This window comes from Setaria italica, chromosome I (assembly GCF_000263155.2).
Source record: "Setaria italica strain Yugu1 chromosome I, Setaria_italica_v2.0, whole genome shotgun sequence".
NCBI classification, from domain to species: Eukaryota; Viridiplantae; Streptophyta; class Magnoliopsida; order Poales; family Poaceae; genus Setaria; species Setaria italica.
In genome coordinates this window covers 6,072,188-6,091,241 of record NC_028450.1, presented here as the reverse complement: position 1 = coordinate 6,091,241, position 19,054 = coordinate 6,072,188, and the positions used below count along the sequence as shown (strand labels likewise).

General features: G+C 47.9%; 2 protein-coding genes and 1 long non-coding RNA gene across 3 annotated transcripts; 1 reads left to right on the top strand and 2 right to left on the bottom strand.

The window, feature by feature from the left end:
- Positions 1 to 543: 543 nt before the first annotated feature.
- LOC101765575 lies at positions 544 to 4,290 on the top strand. Its single transcript, XR_001163210.2, has 3 exons — positions 544 to 747; positions 845 to 974; positions 4,012 to 4,290. It is a non-coding gene; the product is annotated as an uncharacterized LOC101765575 (long non-coding RNA).
- Positions 4,291 to 4,610: 320 nt separating this feature from the next.
- Positions 4,611 to 7,499, bottom strand: LOC101765170 (protein CYPRO4). The gene is made up of 2 exons (XM_004951649.3): positions 5,714 to 7,499; positions 4,611 to 5,273 (listed from the first exon to the last, which is right to left on the bottom strand). The coding sequence occupies exons 1-2, from the start codon at positions 7,373 to 7,375 to the stop codon at positions 4,992 to 4,994; spliced, it is 1,944 nt and encodes a 647-aa protein (XP_004951706.1). The 5' UTR covers positions 7,376 to 7,499; the 3' UTR covers positions 4,611 to 4,991.
- A 5,720-nt stretch (positions 7,500 to 13,219) lies between these two features.
- LOC101764765 (RING-H2 finger protein ATL56) lies at positions 13,220 to 14,374 on the bottom strand. The gene has a single exon (XM_004951648.3). The coding sequence runs from the start codon at positions 14,169 to 14,171 to the stop codon at positions 13,560 to 13,562; it is 612 nt and encodes a 203-aa protein (XP_004951705.1). The 5' UTR covers positions 14,172 to 14,374; the 3' UTR covers positions 13,220 to 13,559.
- Positions 14,375 to 19,054: the final 4,680 nt, after the last annotated feature.

Genomic DNA, 19,054 nt, shown 5'->3' with positions numbered 1-19,054 from the left:
GCTATGCATGGGGGATTGGGAGCTGTTGCTGAGAACTGCAGTGTCTGAAGAAAGACAGGAGGAATCTGATATGCTCGTATATGGCCTGTTTGTTGTTGTTGCCTCTTTGTGTGCTTCTTGGCAACCTCTTGAATTGGTGAATAAAATAGTTGCAGACTTGCAGGATCTGATGCCGCTGGGAGACATCAGTCAATCTCGCCACTGTTTCATAAACCACAAGTCAGAGTGCTCAGCCAAGTCCATGTTCTTTTTTTTTTACCTGAAAGCAGTAAAATTCCATCTACCAGGGCACGGGGGGCTTCCCATAAACCATTAAAAAAATTTGATGAGCAGTTGCCTGCTATACCGGCCTGAATGCAGCAAAGATATGTCTCTACCTGTTTATCGCTGCAACACAAGAACATGGCTGTTCTGAGCTCGGCCTGTCATGGCTGAGCTAGGGCCCGATGGGTCGAATAGCTTGGGCCCAACAAACCGGGCCTATAACGCTATCCAATCGGAAGCCGAAGAGGCCCATCCAATCAACCATAAGACAACGCACCACCACGTCAAGGCAAATCACGCGCAAAGCCACTTCCGCGTCTTCGTCGTCGTCTCCAGCCAGACTCCAAGCAAGCCAAGAGGCCGCGAGATCTCCTCCGCCCCGCACCGCCATGGACGCCGTGGACTCGGTGGTCGACCCGCTCAGGGAGTTCGCCAAGGACAGCATCCGCCTCGTCAAGCGCTGCCACAAGCCAGACCGCAAGGGTAACCGCCAAACCCCCAGATCCCGGATCCTCGTATGCGCTGGCTGCGAAAAAAAAATTTCGCCGGATCTGACGTGCTTGGCTTTTGATGCGCGCAGAGTTCACCAAGGTGGCGGCGCGGACGGCGATCGGCTTCGTCGTCATGGGCTTCGTCGGCTTCTTCGTCAAGCTCATCTTCATCCCCATCAACAACATCATCGTCGGGTCAGGCTGATCCAATTCCAGCAGGTATTTTTGGCGCCTCACGCCTCTCCCGGATCTGTAGTTTAGCCTCCTTCAGTCGAATTTTGTGTGCCCCATACGTGCAATTCGAATGAAAGGTTTCTCACCCAAGTGGATCTCCTGGGTTGAATCTTTTGTTTCGGGTGGTAGTGTAGCTGTTAATGTTAATGAGGATGTCGGGTCATATTTCCAAACTAGGAAAGGCCTTCGACAAGGGGACCCTCTATCTCCAATATTGTTCAACATTGTGGTCGACATGCTAGGGTCTTAATAAACAGAGCCAAAGCTGATGGTCAGATCAGTGGAATAGTACCGCATCTAGTTGATAATGGGCTATCTATTCTACAACATGCTGATGATACAATTCTTTTTATGGAGCATGACCTGGAGAAAGCACGTAACATGAAGCTATTGCTTTGTGCCTTCGAGCAACTATCAGGGCTTAAAATAAATTTCCATAAAAGTGAAATATTTTGCTTTGGTGAAGCACAAGAATCAATCGATCAGTATACTGAACTATTTGGCTGCAACCCAGGAGCTCTTCCAATGAAGTATTTGGGTATTCCTACACATTATAGGAGACTATCAAATGTGAATTGGAAAAGGGTAGAGGAATGTTTTGAGAAAAGACTCAGCAGCTGGAAAGGTAAACACCTGTGTACAGGAGGATGACTAACACTGATTAACTCAGTGCTCAGCAGCTTACCTATGTATATGATGTCTTTCTTTGCGATCCCAAGAGGGGTGCTTAAGAAACTAGACTATTTTCGCTCAAGATTCTTTTGGCAAAGTGATGGCGAACGACGAAAGTACCGTCTTGACAAATGAAGTATCTTGTGCCAACCCAGGGATCATGGGGGTCTAGGAATTCATGATTTAGACATAAAAAACAAAGAACTTCTCAGCAAATGTATTTTTAAGCTACTCACAACAGATGGGACTTGGCAACAACTTTTGCGTAACAAGTACCTTGGCTCTAAGCCACTTTCACAAGTGCAATGGAAGAATGGGGACTCACATTTTTGGGCTAGCCTGATGAAGGTTAAACATGAGTTTCTACGTTTGGTACTTTCATAATTAAGGATGGGACACAGGTTAGGTTCTGGGAAGATAAATGGTTGGGAAATTCAACACTGCGAGAACAATATCCTTGTTTGTATAATATAGCCCGAAACAAACAGGATACAGTGACAGAAGTCTTCAGCACCTCACCATTAAACATTTCTTGGCGAAGAGATCTCATAGGCCGTAAGTTAACAGCATGGAACGAACCGGTTCCACGTATTGCTAACATTGTGCTAAGTCAGGAATCCGATGAGTTTCGATGGAACCTACACCCAAATGGACAGTTCTCAGTGAAATCTCATTACCTAGAATGATTCATAGTGATGTCCCTAACTGAAACAAGCGCCTGTGGAAATTAAAAGCCCCTTTGAAAATAAAGATCTTTATGTGGTACTTGCAAAGAGGAGTAATTCTAACAAAAGACAACTTATCAAAGCGCAACTGGCAAGGAAGCTAAATTTGTTGCTTCTGCCACAAAGATGAAACAATTAAACACCTTTTCTTCGAATGTCACTTTGCTCGGGTAGTGTGGTCTATGATTCATGCAGCTTTAGGTTTGTCTCAACCGCGTAGTGTGTCCGATATGTTTGGGAGTTGGCTATGGGGTATTGAAAAAGAATTGAAACCGCTAATTCTGCTAGGAGCGGCTGCTACTTGCTGGTCATTATGGCTATGCAGAAATGATATTATCTTCGGGAATAAACATAACCCTTCTCCAATGCAGGTTATCTACTCGATTATACACTTGCTCCGTACATGGGCCGTATTAGAGAAGCCAGCCTCATAGGATTTGGTTGCTGTGGCATCGCTACGTTTGGCGCAGGTGGTCAAGGAGTTCTTTACCCTGGCACATGGGTGGCGGTCTAGTCTACGGATCGATTGTCATTAAAGTGTGTTCTGGGTTTTCTCTCTTCTTATTAGGCTGTGTGCATCCCGCTATGCAGAGGTTGGAAGTATTTCAAGACATTGTATCAACTCGATGTAATACCCTTGAAATTTAATAAAAACTTCCTTTATCGAAAAATATGCTTAGAATGATTTCATCATCTTGAGTCATGTGATTTGATCCTGCGGAGATTGAACAAGGCTCGCGTGTATGCGTTCAGGGTAATCCACCACTAGTGTTTGTGAATTGTAACATCTACAAATGTCTAACCTCGTTGGCTTGGCTTGGTAGCCAATTTTAGTTTCTAATGAGTACCTGTTGCCTTTGAAACTTTGACCTTGTTGGAGTGAGGAACAAGTTCTACCTGTGTGTCCTTGGAATACTTCCGTGTTGTTCACTTGGTTAATTGGACCAGTTAACCTGATTTTTCAGTATGGTTAAGTTCTGGCTCCAGAAAGGGTTAACCAGATAGACTTTGGAACTTCTGATGATAAATATATAGCTGATGGTGATAAACAAAATGATGTTTCTTTAACATCCTGCAAATTCTTCTGATGCACTTTTCGAACATAGAATTGTATGTTAAGCATTTAAGTCTGCAACTTAAAACCAATAGCCAGCTGTTTTCGGCTAAAGTTTCAGCTGTAAGCTCTACCGTCTGTATGGTCCTGCATAGTCTTGGGTCAGCCCTGTAACATGTCAAGACACTATTTGAGCCATTTTTCGTGATGGTGTGAGCTTAACTTGTATGTACACCAAATTGGCCAGAGTATTGGGCAGGGCGCACCTCCTTCATAAATATGGGATTTTAGAAATCATGGTTTGCTCGGATACTTGATCATTTGTCAAAAATATTGTTTCCTATTTGATGCTCTCTACTAGCGAACATAATGAAATGACAATCCATGGATGCACGCAATCTAACTCAACTATTTGTGTAATTAAAAGGTTAATTCTGACCTGTCTACCACCACTATCTGTCAGAAATTTGCTGCCCCAAATTTCTTATGGACTTGAGCTTTAGATGAATGCATTCTGCCCCACTGAGCAGCCTGATCTGTTCTAATGTTTATTTTGTTGCCTCTGGTGCAGTTGAGGGGCTGCAGGACTGGACAATGGCGTCAAATACCTTGGAAGCAGCACCAGTTTGCAGCCCGGACATCGTAAAGCAGTTCCTTTAGGACTTCCTTTTGTTAAGACCAGCTCCTTTCTGTTTTCTCAAAAGATTGTATTGGTAGACCTGGAACTCTGTTGGAACCTTGATACATCCGTGAATTAACAGGTGACAAAATCCAATGGTTACCGTTTCCTCACCTGTTGTCTTCTCGGTTGTGTTAGTTTGGTTCCGTTCTTGATTGCTCGAAGGTTTCTGATGATGCCTGTTCAGTGGTAGCAACCGTAGCATGGTTGGTTCAAACCAGGATGGATTTGTTTGTGAATTGCTTGCAGGTTTCTGACGCTCAGTGGTAGTATGGTTGGTTTAACAGGATTTTTTTAAAAATTTGTGAATGTAATGTTCGTACATCAGTGCCAAAGCCACGAGATCGCATATACTAAATTAAAGAGCAATGAGTGACAATGAAAGTGATTTTACTCCACGCTGTGCCCGTAAGTTTTCACAACAGAGAAAATGAACAGAAAATTTTCGTCAGCATACATAGAATTATCGATTTTCCAACAAAATCGTCATATATAGAATTCTCGACATTCCAAAAATTCATGACAACTTGACAAGATAGTCAATTTTCATCAGGATACATAGAATTCTCGATCTTCCAACAAGTCATCATACATAGAATTCTCGATCTTCCAACAAATCATGACAAGATGGTGACCAAGCTTATAGCAGTTAAGTCTACCAAGAAAACAAAACGAAACAGACTACTGCAGGTGTGAGTTACACGACAGAACATGGAAACCAATCAAACGGGAAGATAGTCACCACGCTTATAACAGTTAAGTCTACCCAGAAAACGAAATGAAAACAGATTATCTGCAGGTGTGAGTTACACGGCACAACATGCGAACCAATCGACCAGGCCCAACGAAAAGGGGGCAGCAACAGCACGGAGCTAGTGCCTGCTGGATATGCTGAAGGAGGTAACCTTCATGGGCGTGGCCACAACCAGTGGCGCCTCAGGAGAGTCACTGATGGCGTACTTGTCGTGCATGAAGCGACTGGCCACAATGGACTCGTCCTTCGGGATCACCTTGTAGCAGTAGCAGCTCTTGAGCCCCTCCTGGTACTGGTAGCACTCGTGGTGGCTGTTCTTCACCTGCAGGAAGTTCCACACCACGCTGTACTTGCCCACCGTGGCCACCAGGTGCCGCTCCTGCTTCCCATTCTCCGTCACCTGTGCGCATGGACAAGGGATGAGGGGTCACCAGTAAACAAATGCACATGAACACTAACGGTGGTGATTAATGGGTTTTTGTTAATCAGAAAACAGAAATACACAACTGTAAAACCACAGAAGACATGTATTGAATGTCAAGGGTGTGATTAAACAGGGAAAAAAGGCCCAAGCATTATAACTAAGCAAAGGGCACATAACGGAATCTACCACCAATGTACAGCTGGAGCACTCGTACATGATCATACTACATGATGCAGTGAATTGGTGATAGACCTTATAGATTGATGCAGTGAACTGAATATAGCAGTATAACCAATGCTGTCAGTTTTGATCATGCACAATATCGGAATGCTACCAAAGAAGTGCAACAACCATTTGCATAGTCAGTGGTAATCTGAACATAATTTCATAGTAAAAAAGTGGCAAGATATACTCACCCAGGAGAACCTGCCCTCCCGAAACCTATTGTTTGCGCCAGCTAAGTGAGAATCCAGAGGGTTGAGCTTCAACAACCTTGGAGCGGCAATTCTGTTCCCCATCCTCCCGTTAAACCCAGTCTTCTCCTTTCCATCCTTGTCAATGAAAATGGTGCATATTAGAATCAGGTATGTATCGGTTGTCCCCAGTATCCACTTCCCATCATATGTCACATCCACGTGAGTAATCGGCGAACCCAGCCCTGGAAAGGCTGTCTTCGCCATCCTCATAGAGCTCTTCGAATACAACCGGATCTTCCCATCCAGTGACCCAACGACAATTGAACCATCACCAGTGGATGCAAAACACTGAAAATTCGTTCCCCTGGAAAACTGATGCCCTTGGGTCCACTGCAATACTGGTGATTCAGTCGCGCTTGCCAGGTTCTGCACAATGCCCCTCCGGTCCCTCATATCCCATCGGCACAACCGATTGTCATCCAGCCCCAAGAAGGTGGATTCCGATGGATCCATTTGCGCACCTTTGCTATCATTTGTGATATCTCTCATGTTAATATCAGCTCCATCCTTCTCAAACTTCCATTCCGATACCACCTTCCCTGTCTCAATATCCAGTTGATGCACCCCCTTAGCATGGGGCTTCCCGTCAGTCGCAGGGCTCATCAAGAGCATGTTAGTCTCAGCCCGCATGAGAAGCGCCTTCTTGGGTGTTGAGAAGTTCGTGCTCCCACCAGAAAACTTCACTGACATTCCCTTGCCGTGTATCCCATGCTCAAAATTTCTCACCACCTGAATGCCAGAGTCCCCGACGAGGAAACTGTTGTCTAGTGCGCCAAGCGCAAGACTTTGTATCCCACTGCCTTCCTCAACAGGCTCCTCGAACTCCCTAAGATCCTCCATCAGCGGCTTCAGTGTGGGGGTCCGCGGCGGCATCAGGCTGCCCTTGGGCCCCGGGGAGAACCCATCGGTTGCATCCTCCCAAATGGACTCGTCACCATCCTCCGGGCGCGCCCACGCCGCGAAATCCTTCCCGAACACCTTGGCGCGGCCCTCGTCGGTGGCGGCGACGCCGTAGCTATTCTCAAACAGGCAGCTGTGGTACTTGGCGCAGAAGTCGCCGAAGCCGTCGGCGTGGAGGAACTTGAGGGCCCACACTCCGTCGGCGACGAAGTCCACCCGGCGCTGCGCGGGGAAGGTCTTGACCTGCAGCTCGGGCCCGACCCTGGCCCGGATCTTCGAGCCCACGACGAGGCACCAGGGCCCGGCGGCGGGCGCGTCGTCGTCCTCGTCGTCGCCGGTGCGGACGAAGGAGGCGGCGGCGAGGCGGTCGGAGACGATCCACTTGGCGGAGGGGGAGGAGCCGCCGATGTGGAGGTACAGCTTGACGGCGTTGAGGGCCGCCGGGTTGGCGGTGGCGACGAGCCCGGGGCTAGGGTTCGGGGAGATGGGCTCGTTGTACTTGAGGTGGAGGCTGCGGAGGTGGCGGTCGATGGCGTCGATGGAAGCGGGGGTGGCCGCCCCCGCGCCGCCCCCCGCCTTGGAGGAGGCGGAGGCCGGGGGCGGCGTGCCGTAGTCGGAGGACTTGTCGGAGGCCCGGGACTCGCCGTCGTCGGAGTCGGAGTCGGAGAGGTCCATGTCCTCGCGGCTATGCGAACCCCCCATGGCGGCGGCGGCGGCGGCGAGCGGCGGGCGGCTAGGGTTTCGGCGAGGAGGTGCGGGTGGGGGAAGCGGAGGAGCGTGGGGAATTTGAAATTTGGGGGCGGAGGGGAGGGGAGGGGAAGGAATGTGGAGGTGGGGTTTTGCGTTGCAAGTGGGGAAGGAGATCCGGGAGACGAATAAAAAAACGCGATGCTTGGGGGCTTCCAAAAATGAAAGGTGAAAGGTGAAGGCCAACGGTACGCAGCAGCACTAATTTAAAAAATTTCAAACTGAGATCTTAAGCACCGTACGGTGTTTATAGACGCCTCTCGAACGTTTGATCTGTACTTACTAAAATTTCGAAGTGAATAAAAGCACAGAATAGCTTTCCAGATGTTTTTTTTCCCGAAGACTTTTCCAGATGTTTTTTGATTTGGTTATGTTTAAAACTTTAAAATCTTGAAATCTCATAATGTTGGGAAGAATCGCTAAGACGTTAAGGGGGTGTTTGGTTCCCTTTGCTTATTTTTAGCATGTGTCACATCGAATGTGTAGATACTAATTAGGAGTATTAAACGCAGATTATTTACAAAACACATTACATAAGTGGAGGCTAAACGGCGAGACGAATATATTAAGCCTAATTAATCTATCATTAGCAAATGTTTACTGTAGCAACATATTATCAAATCATGGACTAGGCTTAATCTCGCCGTTTAGCCTCCACTTATGTAATGAGTTTTGTAAATAGTCTACGTTTAATACTTCTAATTAGTATCTAAACATTCGGTGTAACCGGTGCTAAAAATAAGTCAGAGGAACAAAACACCACTTAAACACTGCAGTAGCACGATCTATTGCTTGTTTGCCAGTGATTTAAAGATGGAAATTGAAAATCGACGTGACCGTGAGAAAAGAGAAGTGTCTGTACAAGTTGGGTTCAGTGACCTGGTCTCGGTTAGCTGAAACTGAACCATCCCATTCAGAATTTTTTTCCCTTTCTAAAATAGTCATTTACATGCAAATTAGTGAACATATTATTTTATTACGAGCAATTTGCATATAAATAGACCCTAAGGCGTTTAGGAGTATTACAGGTATTTCTCACGCTTCACAGCTGCTCTAACCAAACAGCATTCTGCTTTTCCCACAGCTGTTTTCTCGTAGCTGCTTTTCTACAACCCACAGCTCACATCAACTTTTTCAAAAGCCACAGCCTAACCAAACACACCATATATTTCCTCGTATCTAAGAAATGACCTTTTTTTCTGCTAGTGCCATTGCACGGAACAACATAGCTCTACAAGATCAATGACAGGTAAAAGGAAAGCTCTTACCCAAGCAATGCAAATCATGCGAGAGACTGAGACTACTTTGGAGTTACTAGGACCAGTAACCTTCATATTGATAGCCAATCGCCGTGGGTTCAGGGTTCAGATAATTGAGGGGGTGTTTGGATACCACATGCTAAAGTTTAGCACCTGTCACATTGGATGTTTGGATAATAATTAGGAGTATTAAATATAGGCTAATTACAAAACTAATTGCACAGATGGAGTCTAATTCGCGAGACGAATCTATTAAGCCTAATTAGTCCATGATTTGACAATGTGCGCGCTACAGTAACCATTTGCTAATGATAGATTAATTAGGCTTAATAGATTCGTCTCGCGAATTAGCTCGGGATTCTGCAATTAGTTTTATAATTAGCTCATGTTTAGTCCTCCTAATTAGCATCCGAACATTCGATGTGACACTGCTAAAGTTTAGCACCTCATATCCAAACAGCCCCTGAAATTGTAGGGATGGGGACATAAACAACTTGCAAGAACCGTTATACTTACTTTCTACAAGGCTGCAAAATTGATGGTTATGTCTGAAGACGGCCGTTAACAATTAGTTACTCAAAAGTTTTAAAAAAAAAATCAATATGATATGCAATATGGAGATACCCTTTTCAAGGTTAGTCTTCAGACTGAAAACATTCCATAGCTGGTCATCAGGTCAGTAAGTACTGAAAGTCCCAAATGATCTCTTTCCTCAGAGAAGCAGTCTGAAATGCTTTCAGAGAAGACATGACAAGAGATTGCTCCATTTGCACTGATCTAAACGCAGCAAGACGGGCATAAGTGATGCCACGATTTAGCGATCGGGTGATAAAAATTCATAATCTGTGTTTATGCACCAGTCTCATCATCTTGCAGTGGATCTGTCCCTCACAAAACAGATGGTGGCACGCACACAAGTGATTTGTGCTGGTTGAGGCCTCATTCAGCAGCCCATGAACGGGCCAGGAACTGTGCCACGCTAGGAATAAGTGGATCTGGCCCTTTCACTCATTCCACACCAGGAATGAATCCGGAGGTGAGAAGATAGGTTCCAATTCGGACCAAAGAGTGTGGGAGGATTCCAATTCAGACATGTTTTTCTTTTAAGTCGGATAAAAAGAACAGCACTTTCATTGCAAAGCTGATTTCAAATCGGACCACTTCAAACCACACCCGGAACGGGTCTCGTTCCAAACCAATCCGGTAAAAACGAACGGGGGCTGAACCATTCCGTGGTGGCCCTGCGTCTCGGCTCAGTCTTGTGCTCCTCGCTGAACGTGGCGTTTAGGTCCGCGCGTTGATCAGGTTGATCGGGCTCTGCGAGCGCGGCTCCTCGTTGCTCCTGTCCAACATGGTTGATCAGGATCTGGCTGTAGGTCTGCGCATTGCCCGCGGCGGCCGCGCCGCTCCCGGCCGACGGCCACCCGCTCTCCGACATGGCGACGACGTCGACGTTCCCGGCCCAGCCCCGCGTTCTCCAGCGCCGAGTAGAAGGTGACGGCCATGGCGTCGAACATATTCTGGTAGTAGGTGTCAGCCATGGCGTCGAACACAAGTCCATCACTTCCGATCAGTTCACCGATACGCCTACTGATCAGTTAACCGGCCAGGCATGTGGAGTTCCGCGGGGCTGAGTGCTGACTCCTGGCCTGACCGCTGGCCCGTTTGACCGTTGGATTAATTAGATTTAATACATTCATCTCATGAATTAGTCACGACTTATGCAATGAGTTTTATAATTAGTTCACATTTGATCCTTCTCATTGGTATTCAAATACCCGATGTGACCCGAACTAAAAATTAATCAATGGATCCGCAATATGGAGAGATACACTTTTGAAGTCACTCCATATGATCAGAGATTGTACCGTTTGCATTGGTTAAAAGGTAACAGGAAAAACGATGCCGATTTTATCATATGGGTGATTAACAGGACAGAAATCGATGCAAATGTCAACATTCAGATACGTAACCAGACCTGCCATTTTGCATTAGGATATGCCACCGGAATTCAGAAAATAGCTGACACCGGCTATGTTACATTAGGATAAGGTTCAGTGCACCGAAAAACAATCCATATCCGTCAATCATCATGTTCCCAGATCACACGAAATCAACATTTTTTTTGTGAAAACGGGTCCGGCAGAGATTGCCGAACTTGTATTAATTAATAAAGAAGAGAGTTACGGGTCTAGACCCAAAAAAATATACAGAGGCTGTACAGAGGTACTCGGAAGAACACGATCACTCCTCAAGCGGGCAGATATCACCCAGATGCTTTGCACCTGCTAGAATCCAGCATCGTACTTCGTCTTTGATTTTGCACAGCAGCTGGTCCAAACTTTTAAACTTTCGCTGGAGAACTCATTCGTTGCGTTCCTTCCAAATCTCCCATGACACAAGAATAATGAGGGATCTGAACCCCTTCCATGGCATGCCCGGCATAGAACCTAGCTGCATCCACCAATCACTGACGGACGAAAAGGCTAACAAGTCCCCTCTGGATGGTATGTGCGTGGCCGTCCAGTCGAAGATTTTATCCCAAAGTCGAGTCGTGTAGCGGCATTTTGTTAGAAGGTGTAGTAGCATTTCATCATGTGTATGGCAGAGCATGCATATCTTTTGGTTGGGCCATCGTCTTGTAATTAGCCGATCCGCTGTCCATAAATGGTTTTGGAAAGCTAGCCAGGAGAAGAATTTGTACTTTGGGGCGCCCACGTCTTCCAGATGAGTCGTTCCATATCGGACGGTGTTGAATTTTGGAATTGAGCCTCATATGTTGATGTCGTCATGTACTCACCATGTCGGTAAGATTCCATACAATGAAGTCTGGCGTGCCCGGATTCAATTGGACCGTTCTCGTTCGGTCCCAGAGGATGGCGAATTCTGCAAGCTGCATTGCTGACGATAGATTGGCCACGTTTATGTCAGAGATCCATCTGTCATTCAGTAAGGCATCTTTAACCGCCCGGTTCTTCTTCCTTGAGATGTAATACACAGATGTGGCAATGTGTTTCGGCGCCTCTCCCTGGAGCCACGCCGATTCCCAAAATTTGGCCTTCTCCCCATCTCCAAGCGTGACAGTCATTATAGAAGCGAACAGGTTCTTGTCTTTTCAGTTTACGGGGTTGGCATTCCAACCCAAGGTTTGCATGGCTCCTTCCATTCGTTCCAAAGCTAGCGTAGTCTAAGTGCTCTTGCAAACTTATTCAGGTGCAGGATCCCTAATCCATCCAATTTTGTCGGTTTACACGCTATGCGCCATGCAACTTTACATTTTCCACCCACAATTTGGTCTGTACCCGTCCATAGAAAACGCTTCCTCCTCCTGTCAATTTCCTCTAGCACAGCAGCCGGAGTGTCTAATGCAGAGAGGTAATAAATCGGCTGCGAAGATAGGACCGCCCGGACTAGAGTTCTTCTTCCCGCTGGCGTGAGTAGCTTGCCGGCCCAGTTTGCTAGGCTCGCATTTGCTTTGTCAGATAGGCTCTGGAAGTTAATCTTCTGAAGTCTGCCAAGGGATAATGGTAGTCCAAGATATTTGACTGGGAAGTTGGTTCTGGCCGCCGGGAATGGTGCGAGGATGGCATTTAGATTGATCCCGTTGCAGCGTATGGGCACCACCAAACTTTTGCCGATGTTGGTTCTTAATCCGGTAACGCAACCGAAACTGTCGAGTAGCACCTTAGTGTTACGAACATCAGCTGCAGTTGGGTTAATGAAGATGACCGCATCATCCGCATATAAAGAGAATCGAAGACGGGCACATTTCCCTCGCAATTTGGATAACGCCCTACGTTCGGTTGCGAGATGCAATAGTTTCTGGAGCGGGTCAATTGCTAGGACGAATAGCAGAGGCAATAGTGGGTTCCCTTGATGAAGTCCTTGTCTATGCTGGATGTCCTCCCCCGGCGCACCATTCACAAGGATCTTAGATGTGGCGGTGCTTAGGATCCAGCTTCTCCATCTCGGGGGGAAACCTCGGCGTTGCATGAGATCTAACAGATAGTCCCAACGAACAGAGTCGAAAGCTTTGGAAATGTCCAGCTTGAGCATGAGGGAGGGGGTTCTGGAGGCGTGAAAACGATGAGCTAGGTTTCTAACATACATGTAGTTGTCGTGGATCGCTCTTGTTTTAATGAAGGCACTTTAGCTCTCTGATATCAAGGAGTTCATAAACGGTTGTAGCCTTAGGGCCATCATCTTCGTTATGATCTTCGCTATAGCGTGGATGAGACTTATTGGCCTGAAATCCGTGATGGAGTCCCCTTCCTTCTTTTTTGGAACTAGCACAACGTTGGCCGTGTTTAGCATGTCGAAGAAATCGTGACGCTGGTTGTGGAAAGCTTGGATCATTGCCATCCGCTCTGATTACACCCCAACATTTATGGAAGAAATCAACATTTCGAGTCAGGAACGTAAATGATGTACGGCCAAAAAGGAAAAAAACAGCAAGAAACAGTTAGCAGTTGGGAATAAATGGGTCTGAATATTGTTGCACTCGCACAGGACGAGTATCACATCAAGCCCAATCCTACTGTTGAGTGTGCCCATCAATCATTGATCCCCATACTGAAAGTTGCAGCAAACAAATCCTCATGCATCAGAATTCGCATGTTTGCACTACAACGCAAAGCATGGAATTCACAATACCGTGAAGTTAACATCGAAAGATTCTTAGAAATGGCAAGCTTTTATGGGTTTATTTCCATTTCTGCGTCTTCTCTCTTTGCAACAGCAGAAGGTTTCATCATACAGAGTGTACGACAGCTATCAATCACTACACGATCAATCGCTACACGGCAAGACTCACGAAATTCTGTCGAGCACCGAACGAGAACCAAACCTGCACGCCCGCGCGTGGGCGAGGATCGGCGGCATCAGCTCGTCGGGGCGGCGACGGCGGCGCGGCAGACGGGGCAGGCGGGCGACCTGGCGAGCCACCGGTCGACGCAGGCGGCGTGGAACGCGTGCCGGCAGGCCGGCATGGCGCGCCACCGCTCACCGGCGGTCGCGGCCTCGAGGCACACGGCGCACACGGTGTTGGGGGTCCCGTCGCCGTCGCGCGGGGAGGAGCCGGAGGGGAAGGCGAAGCTGGGGAGGCGGAGGAGGTCGGCGGGCGAGAGCCCCGTGCGGAGCGGCGACGGCGCGGGGGAAGAAGGGTCGAGCGACGGGACGCGGTAGCGGCTGCCGCGGTGGTGGCGGAAGGCGCGCGCGGCGACGACGAGGACGAGGAGGAGCAACGCGGACGCCGCGGCGAAGAGGAGGAAGATGGCGATCGCGGCCGCCATCACCGCCGCCTGCACGCCGACGGACAGGATGCGCGCGCCGGCGCCCTGGGTGCGGGGGCCGTGACGCCGGCTCTTGGCGACGTCCCGGTCATGGTGAGGAGGAGGAGGAGGAGGAGGAGCTTGGTGCTCCTCCGGCGCGTGCGCGGGCGCGGCGGGGAGGAGGAGCTCGCACGCGCCGGCTGGGGGAGCGGGCGGGGCCATTCGGGTGAGGAGGTGGGCGGCTTCCTTGGCGCGGCTCGCGGGAGCGGGAGGCTCGGCCGCTCGGGCGGTGCCGCGGTGTGGGGTTGGAATATCCGGCTGGGAAAGGCAAGATTTTTGGGGGATCGGTGGAGAGACCCAGCCGGAATTGGAAGGGCTCCCTCTATCTTGAGCTTTTGGCGGGCACAGGTCGGCGTGAGGGCAAACGGTTTTTGTAAGCAACCGGATTGAGGATATTAAAAGCGGGTCAAATGAGTCGCTATCTCGTCTTCGTCCGCTTCTAAATGCGTGGAAGCATGAAGCTGTTTCGCAAACGGAGGTAAGTAAAAGAGGAAAACGAACGCGTCAGCGCTCGTCTTTTTAAAACACGAGCTGCTGCATGGGCACGTCCGGTGTACTTAGGCTAGTCCCAGTGCAAGATTTCATTGCACTGTTTTTAAGGATGTCATATCATCCTATGAGATGTATTCTCATGAATGAAATATGGAGTCCCAGGTTTCATTATCCCATGAGGTGTATTCTCATGAATGAAACATGGAGTCCCAGGTTTCATTTCACGATTTCATAGGAGGCCTATGACATTTAATTGTGAGGCATGTGATTGGATATGGTTAGATGAAATGAAACTCTATAGCCCCCAATGCAAGTTTCAATAGGTTTCATAGTCTTTGAAACAGTGTATACACAGTTTCATCCTGATGAAACCTCTTCCCTCTCTTACTTCATAACTACCATGTCATGTCATCACATATGCTGATGTGTCACCGTATTTAATGTGCATAAAATCTCTATGAAACTTCTACTGGAATTAGCCTTACCAAACCTACTCCGTGCCCGGTGGTGTGCGCAGTGCGCGATGGAGGTTGGAGCAGGAATGCCATCTGATGCACGCAAACCACGAGGGGAACACACCCACAGACAAGTCCGCTGGGAAGGTCGCACGATGCTCTCGAGTGCCTGGGCCCTGGGGCACCTGTGACGTGCGTGATCCTCCTGACTGAAAATGCCGGTGGCCGCTGCGGCATCTCCGATCTCTCTGTTTGCTCCGGCAGGGGATGATGGGTCACTGCTCGGCGCTGCAGCGATGTGCCGGAGCGGTAGAAGTAGAATTTTTAATCGGAAGGATCGGAGGGACGGGGAATTCGGAGGGCGCTCGGATATTCCGCTTTGGCCGCATTGCTCTCTGCAAGACGAAAGAGGACAACAGGGAAGAAAAGAAAAGCGATGCTCGGATTAAAAACTTGAAAGAGGCTTCAAAGGGGACGTGTTGTTTGCAGCGGATTTATGACTGGGACAGCTGAAAGCAAGATTTGAAGGCCCTCGGTAACGCGGGGATTTCCTTCCTCGAAGCATTTTGCTCGCCTCGTTCACGTCATTGTAAATGCAAATCGATTGCGTGGCTAGGGACTCTGTTGGTAATAATCCGTGTCGGTAGCTTAAATGGTTAGGAACTGTATTTTTTGTATCTCGATTAATTGACGAATGTTTTCAGTCCGCGTGGAATTTTTCCTTCTCAACAAAGTTGAAGAAAAAACGGACAAATCATGAAAACAACTATAATGCGTTAAAGCAAGCCACTTTCCTTCTCTCTTTCTTTATGCGTTAAAGAAGAACAGACATAGAGAGACCATGGAGGAATAGCAACCTGCTCAGCATATTCCACGCATCCATTCAAGTTACTCTTGGTGATGGTAATTTAGCACTCTTTTGATTAGACAACTGGCTTGGTCCCTTATCCCCATGTATACTTGCACCGGACCTTTGCCAGATGATCAACCCGCTAATCAAACGATCAAGGACAGTAGCGGATGGTCTACATGATAAGCAGTGGATTAGAGATGTTGCCGGATACGCTACAGTACAAGCGCTCTCACAGTACGTCCAGTTATGGCATGCGATCGCAGGGGTCCAGCTACCTGGTGGAGTCGACGATCGAGTGTCTTGGAGATGGGAAAGTTCAGGGATTTATTCAGCATGATCAGCCTATAAAGTATTCTTCTACGGATCCACAAAATTTTCAGTGGCAAAAGCACTTTGGTGCGCCTGGGCTCCGCTCAAAACTAAGTTTTTCATGTGGTTAGCACTGAGAGGAACGCCTGTGAACATCAACGCGGCATAAACGCCATGGCTTACAGGACAGGGATGAGTGCGCCTTATGTGACTAGCAGCTAGAAACTTCAGAGCACTTGTTTGCTAGATGTAGCTACTCCCAGCAAGTATGGCATGCTGTTAGTTAGATTTTGGGGATCCGTAACATAGCACCCATACAGAATGCATCACTCCTGGATTGGTGGCGGACAAAAAGGAATGGCCTCAACAAGGTGCAAATAAAAAGTTTAGACTCCACCTTCATGCTTGTATCTTGGAGAATTTGGAAGGAGAGGAATGATCGAGTCTTTAGCAGAAGATCAGAGAAGAACCCTTCAGAACTTTTGAATGCTATTGCGGCAGATGCGGCCCTGTGGTCTGCAACTGGTGCCAAGGGCCTCTTAGCGCTCGGTTGGTCATCTCATGCTGTGATGCAGTGGTCTTCCTTTCCTTTTTATTTTGGTTGTAATGGTTACCCATGTAGCTGCACCCACCATTCTACCCGTGTGCGTGTGCCCGATCGGCCCGTGTTGTAAACTTTAAACTTTGGTTATTCTCTTTCTTAATGGAATGATACGTAGCTCTCTAGCATATTTAAAAAAATAATTTACGATTACACACTTGAGAATCGTTATTATGCCCAACCTCAGATTTTGCCGGTAATTCAGGGGAGTTGAAATTATTTCTCAATGTTCCGAATGGATCCCAAGTCTTCTTCTTTCGGGAAGACCACAATGAGCTTTCATGCAGGAATAAATCTTTTCACTGGTCGGAAGCCTATGAAATAAAATCTCGACCATTCTATGGCACCATAAAAAAAATGGGAAGTGCTAGCACCCGGACGTCCGATAATTTTGTTTTATCGGACGCTCCGTCGCAACATTAAAAAATAACTATCAAAACATCAAAAATCAACACTTGCAACACCGAGGATTGCAACACCTTTACGTGCATGAAACATCCCGAATTGTTTCGTGCAACATTCAAAACAGACACATTGCAACAACAAAAAAACATCTCTTACAACATTGCAACAACGAAAGAAGAAAAGACGAAACAAAGAAAACAACTATATGCAACATCATGAACAAGTTGGTGCAACACCCGATTGCTGGCAAGTCAGACTGTTGCAAAACAGATGAATCATCAAAAGCAACCGTTGCAACATCCAAAAATAACTATTGCAACACCATGAGGTACCTATTGCAACACTCAGATCCACGACAACCAGCCTGCCGTCGAAGGTCGTCCACCATGGCCGCCGCCCGATCCTTCCCCGCTCAGATCTCGCTGGGGTCAGGAAGAGGGCCACCGGATCCAGTGCAAAACAGATGAAACATCAAAAGCCACCGTTGCAACATCCAAAAATAACTATTGCAACAACATGAGGTACCTATTGCAATACTCAGATCCACGACAACCAGCTTGCCGTCGAAGGTCGTCCACCATGGCCGCCGCCCAATCCTTCCCCGCTCGAATCTCGCCGAGGTCGGGGAGAGGGCCACCGGATCCGGTGCAAAACAGATGAAACATCAAAATTCACCGTTGCAACATCCAAAAATAACTATTGCAACACCATGAGGCACCTATTGCAACACTCAGATCCACGACAACCAGCCTGCCGCCGAAGGTCGTCCACCATGGCCGCCGCCCGATCCTTCCCCGCTCGGATCTCTCCGGGGTCGAGGAGAGGGCCACCAGATCCGGGGTGTTGGGTGCTCCTGGTTGGTTAAGGACGCCCGAGTGGGGGGAGGGGCACCGCCAGGGTGGGGGACGAGGTTCCCGGAGTGGAGGAGCGCGCCGCCGCCGGGTGGACGAGGAGGACGCCGCGGTGGGGGAGCGCGCCGCCGTTGGGGTGGGGGACGAGGCCACCGGGGTGCGGGACGAGCCTGCCGGGTTGGGAAGCGTGCCGCCGCCAGGATGAATGAGGAATACGTCGAGATGGAAGGTTGAAGAAGAAAAGGGGGAAGAAAAAAAACGGTAGAAGGAACGGAGTGGTGGGGAGCATCCAACTTGGACGCCATGACCATAGCGTTTCCTAAAAAAGAATTAAGCCGTTTGCTTCATCACTAACTAATTCGTGTCGTTGGTTGTTGTTTTCAGTCGCACGCCTTCGAACCGAAATTAAGATGGGTCGGTGGAGTACGTACGATAGCACTGTATCATTCGTGGATGAATTAGGACTTGAGGAGATAAGGGACGTTTGAATCCTTGAACTAAAATTTAGTTCGTGTCATAGCGAATATTCGGAGGCTAATTAGGAGGACTAAATATGAGTTAATTATAAAACTAATTGCACAGATGGAGACATAACCACTTTCTTTCTATATACTTTCTCTCATATGTACCTCAAAATTGTGTCTATGATAAGCAGGTCCTCAAAAAGTTGGATGCTAATCACATGCGGTCGGACGTGGGAGGGATCTATCTACAAACTAAGAGTATTCTTAATAGAGACCCTGCTCTAGATCAATGTCCTGAACAAAGCCTCAACTCCACTCTCAAGATCCACAATGTCCAACTCTAACTCCTGCAATTGCTCCGCCTCGCACACAACTCTCTTCTTTTGGAACGTCTTGAAGACAAGAGACCACTTGCTAGCACTCGGCACCTCAATTTGCTTGATCAAGAGATGCAATGACATTTCTAACATGGAGATGGCAATCTCTCTGGCTTCAGACAATAGCTTGATGATCCTGCAGTTTTCCTGATCAGCTGCAATGGGACTTCTTGCTGATCTTTCTGGACTATCTCTGCTTTCTTCTTGTCCAATCGATGTTGGACTGGATCATGACTTG

Excerpts from the sequence above, each read along its gene's own strand:
- LOC101765170 (XM_004951649.3), bottom strand. The coding sequence starts at position 7,375 with ATGGGGGGTTCGCATAGCCGCGAGGACATGGACCTCTCCGACTCCGAC. Across the intron at positions 5,274-5,713 it reads GGGAGGGCAGGTTCTCCTGG|GTGACGGAGAATGGGAAGCA; the intron begins GTGAGTATATCT and ends CCATGCGCACAG.
- LOC101764765 (XM_004951648.3), bottom strand. The coding sequence starts at position 14,171 with ATGGCCCCGCCCGCTCCCCCAGCCGGCGCGTGCGAGCTCCTCCTCCCC.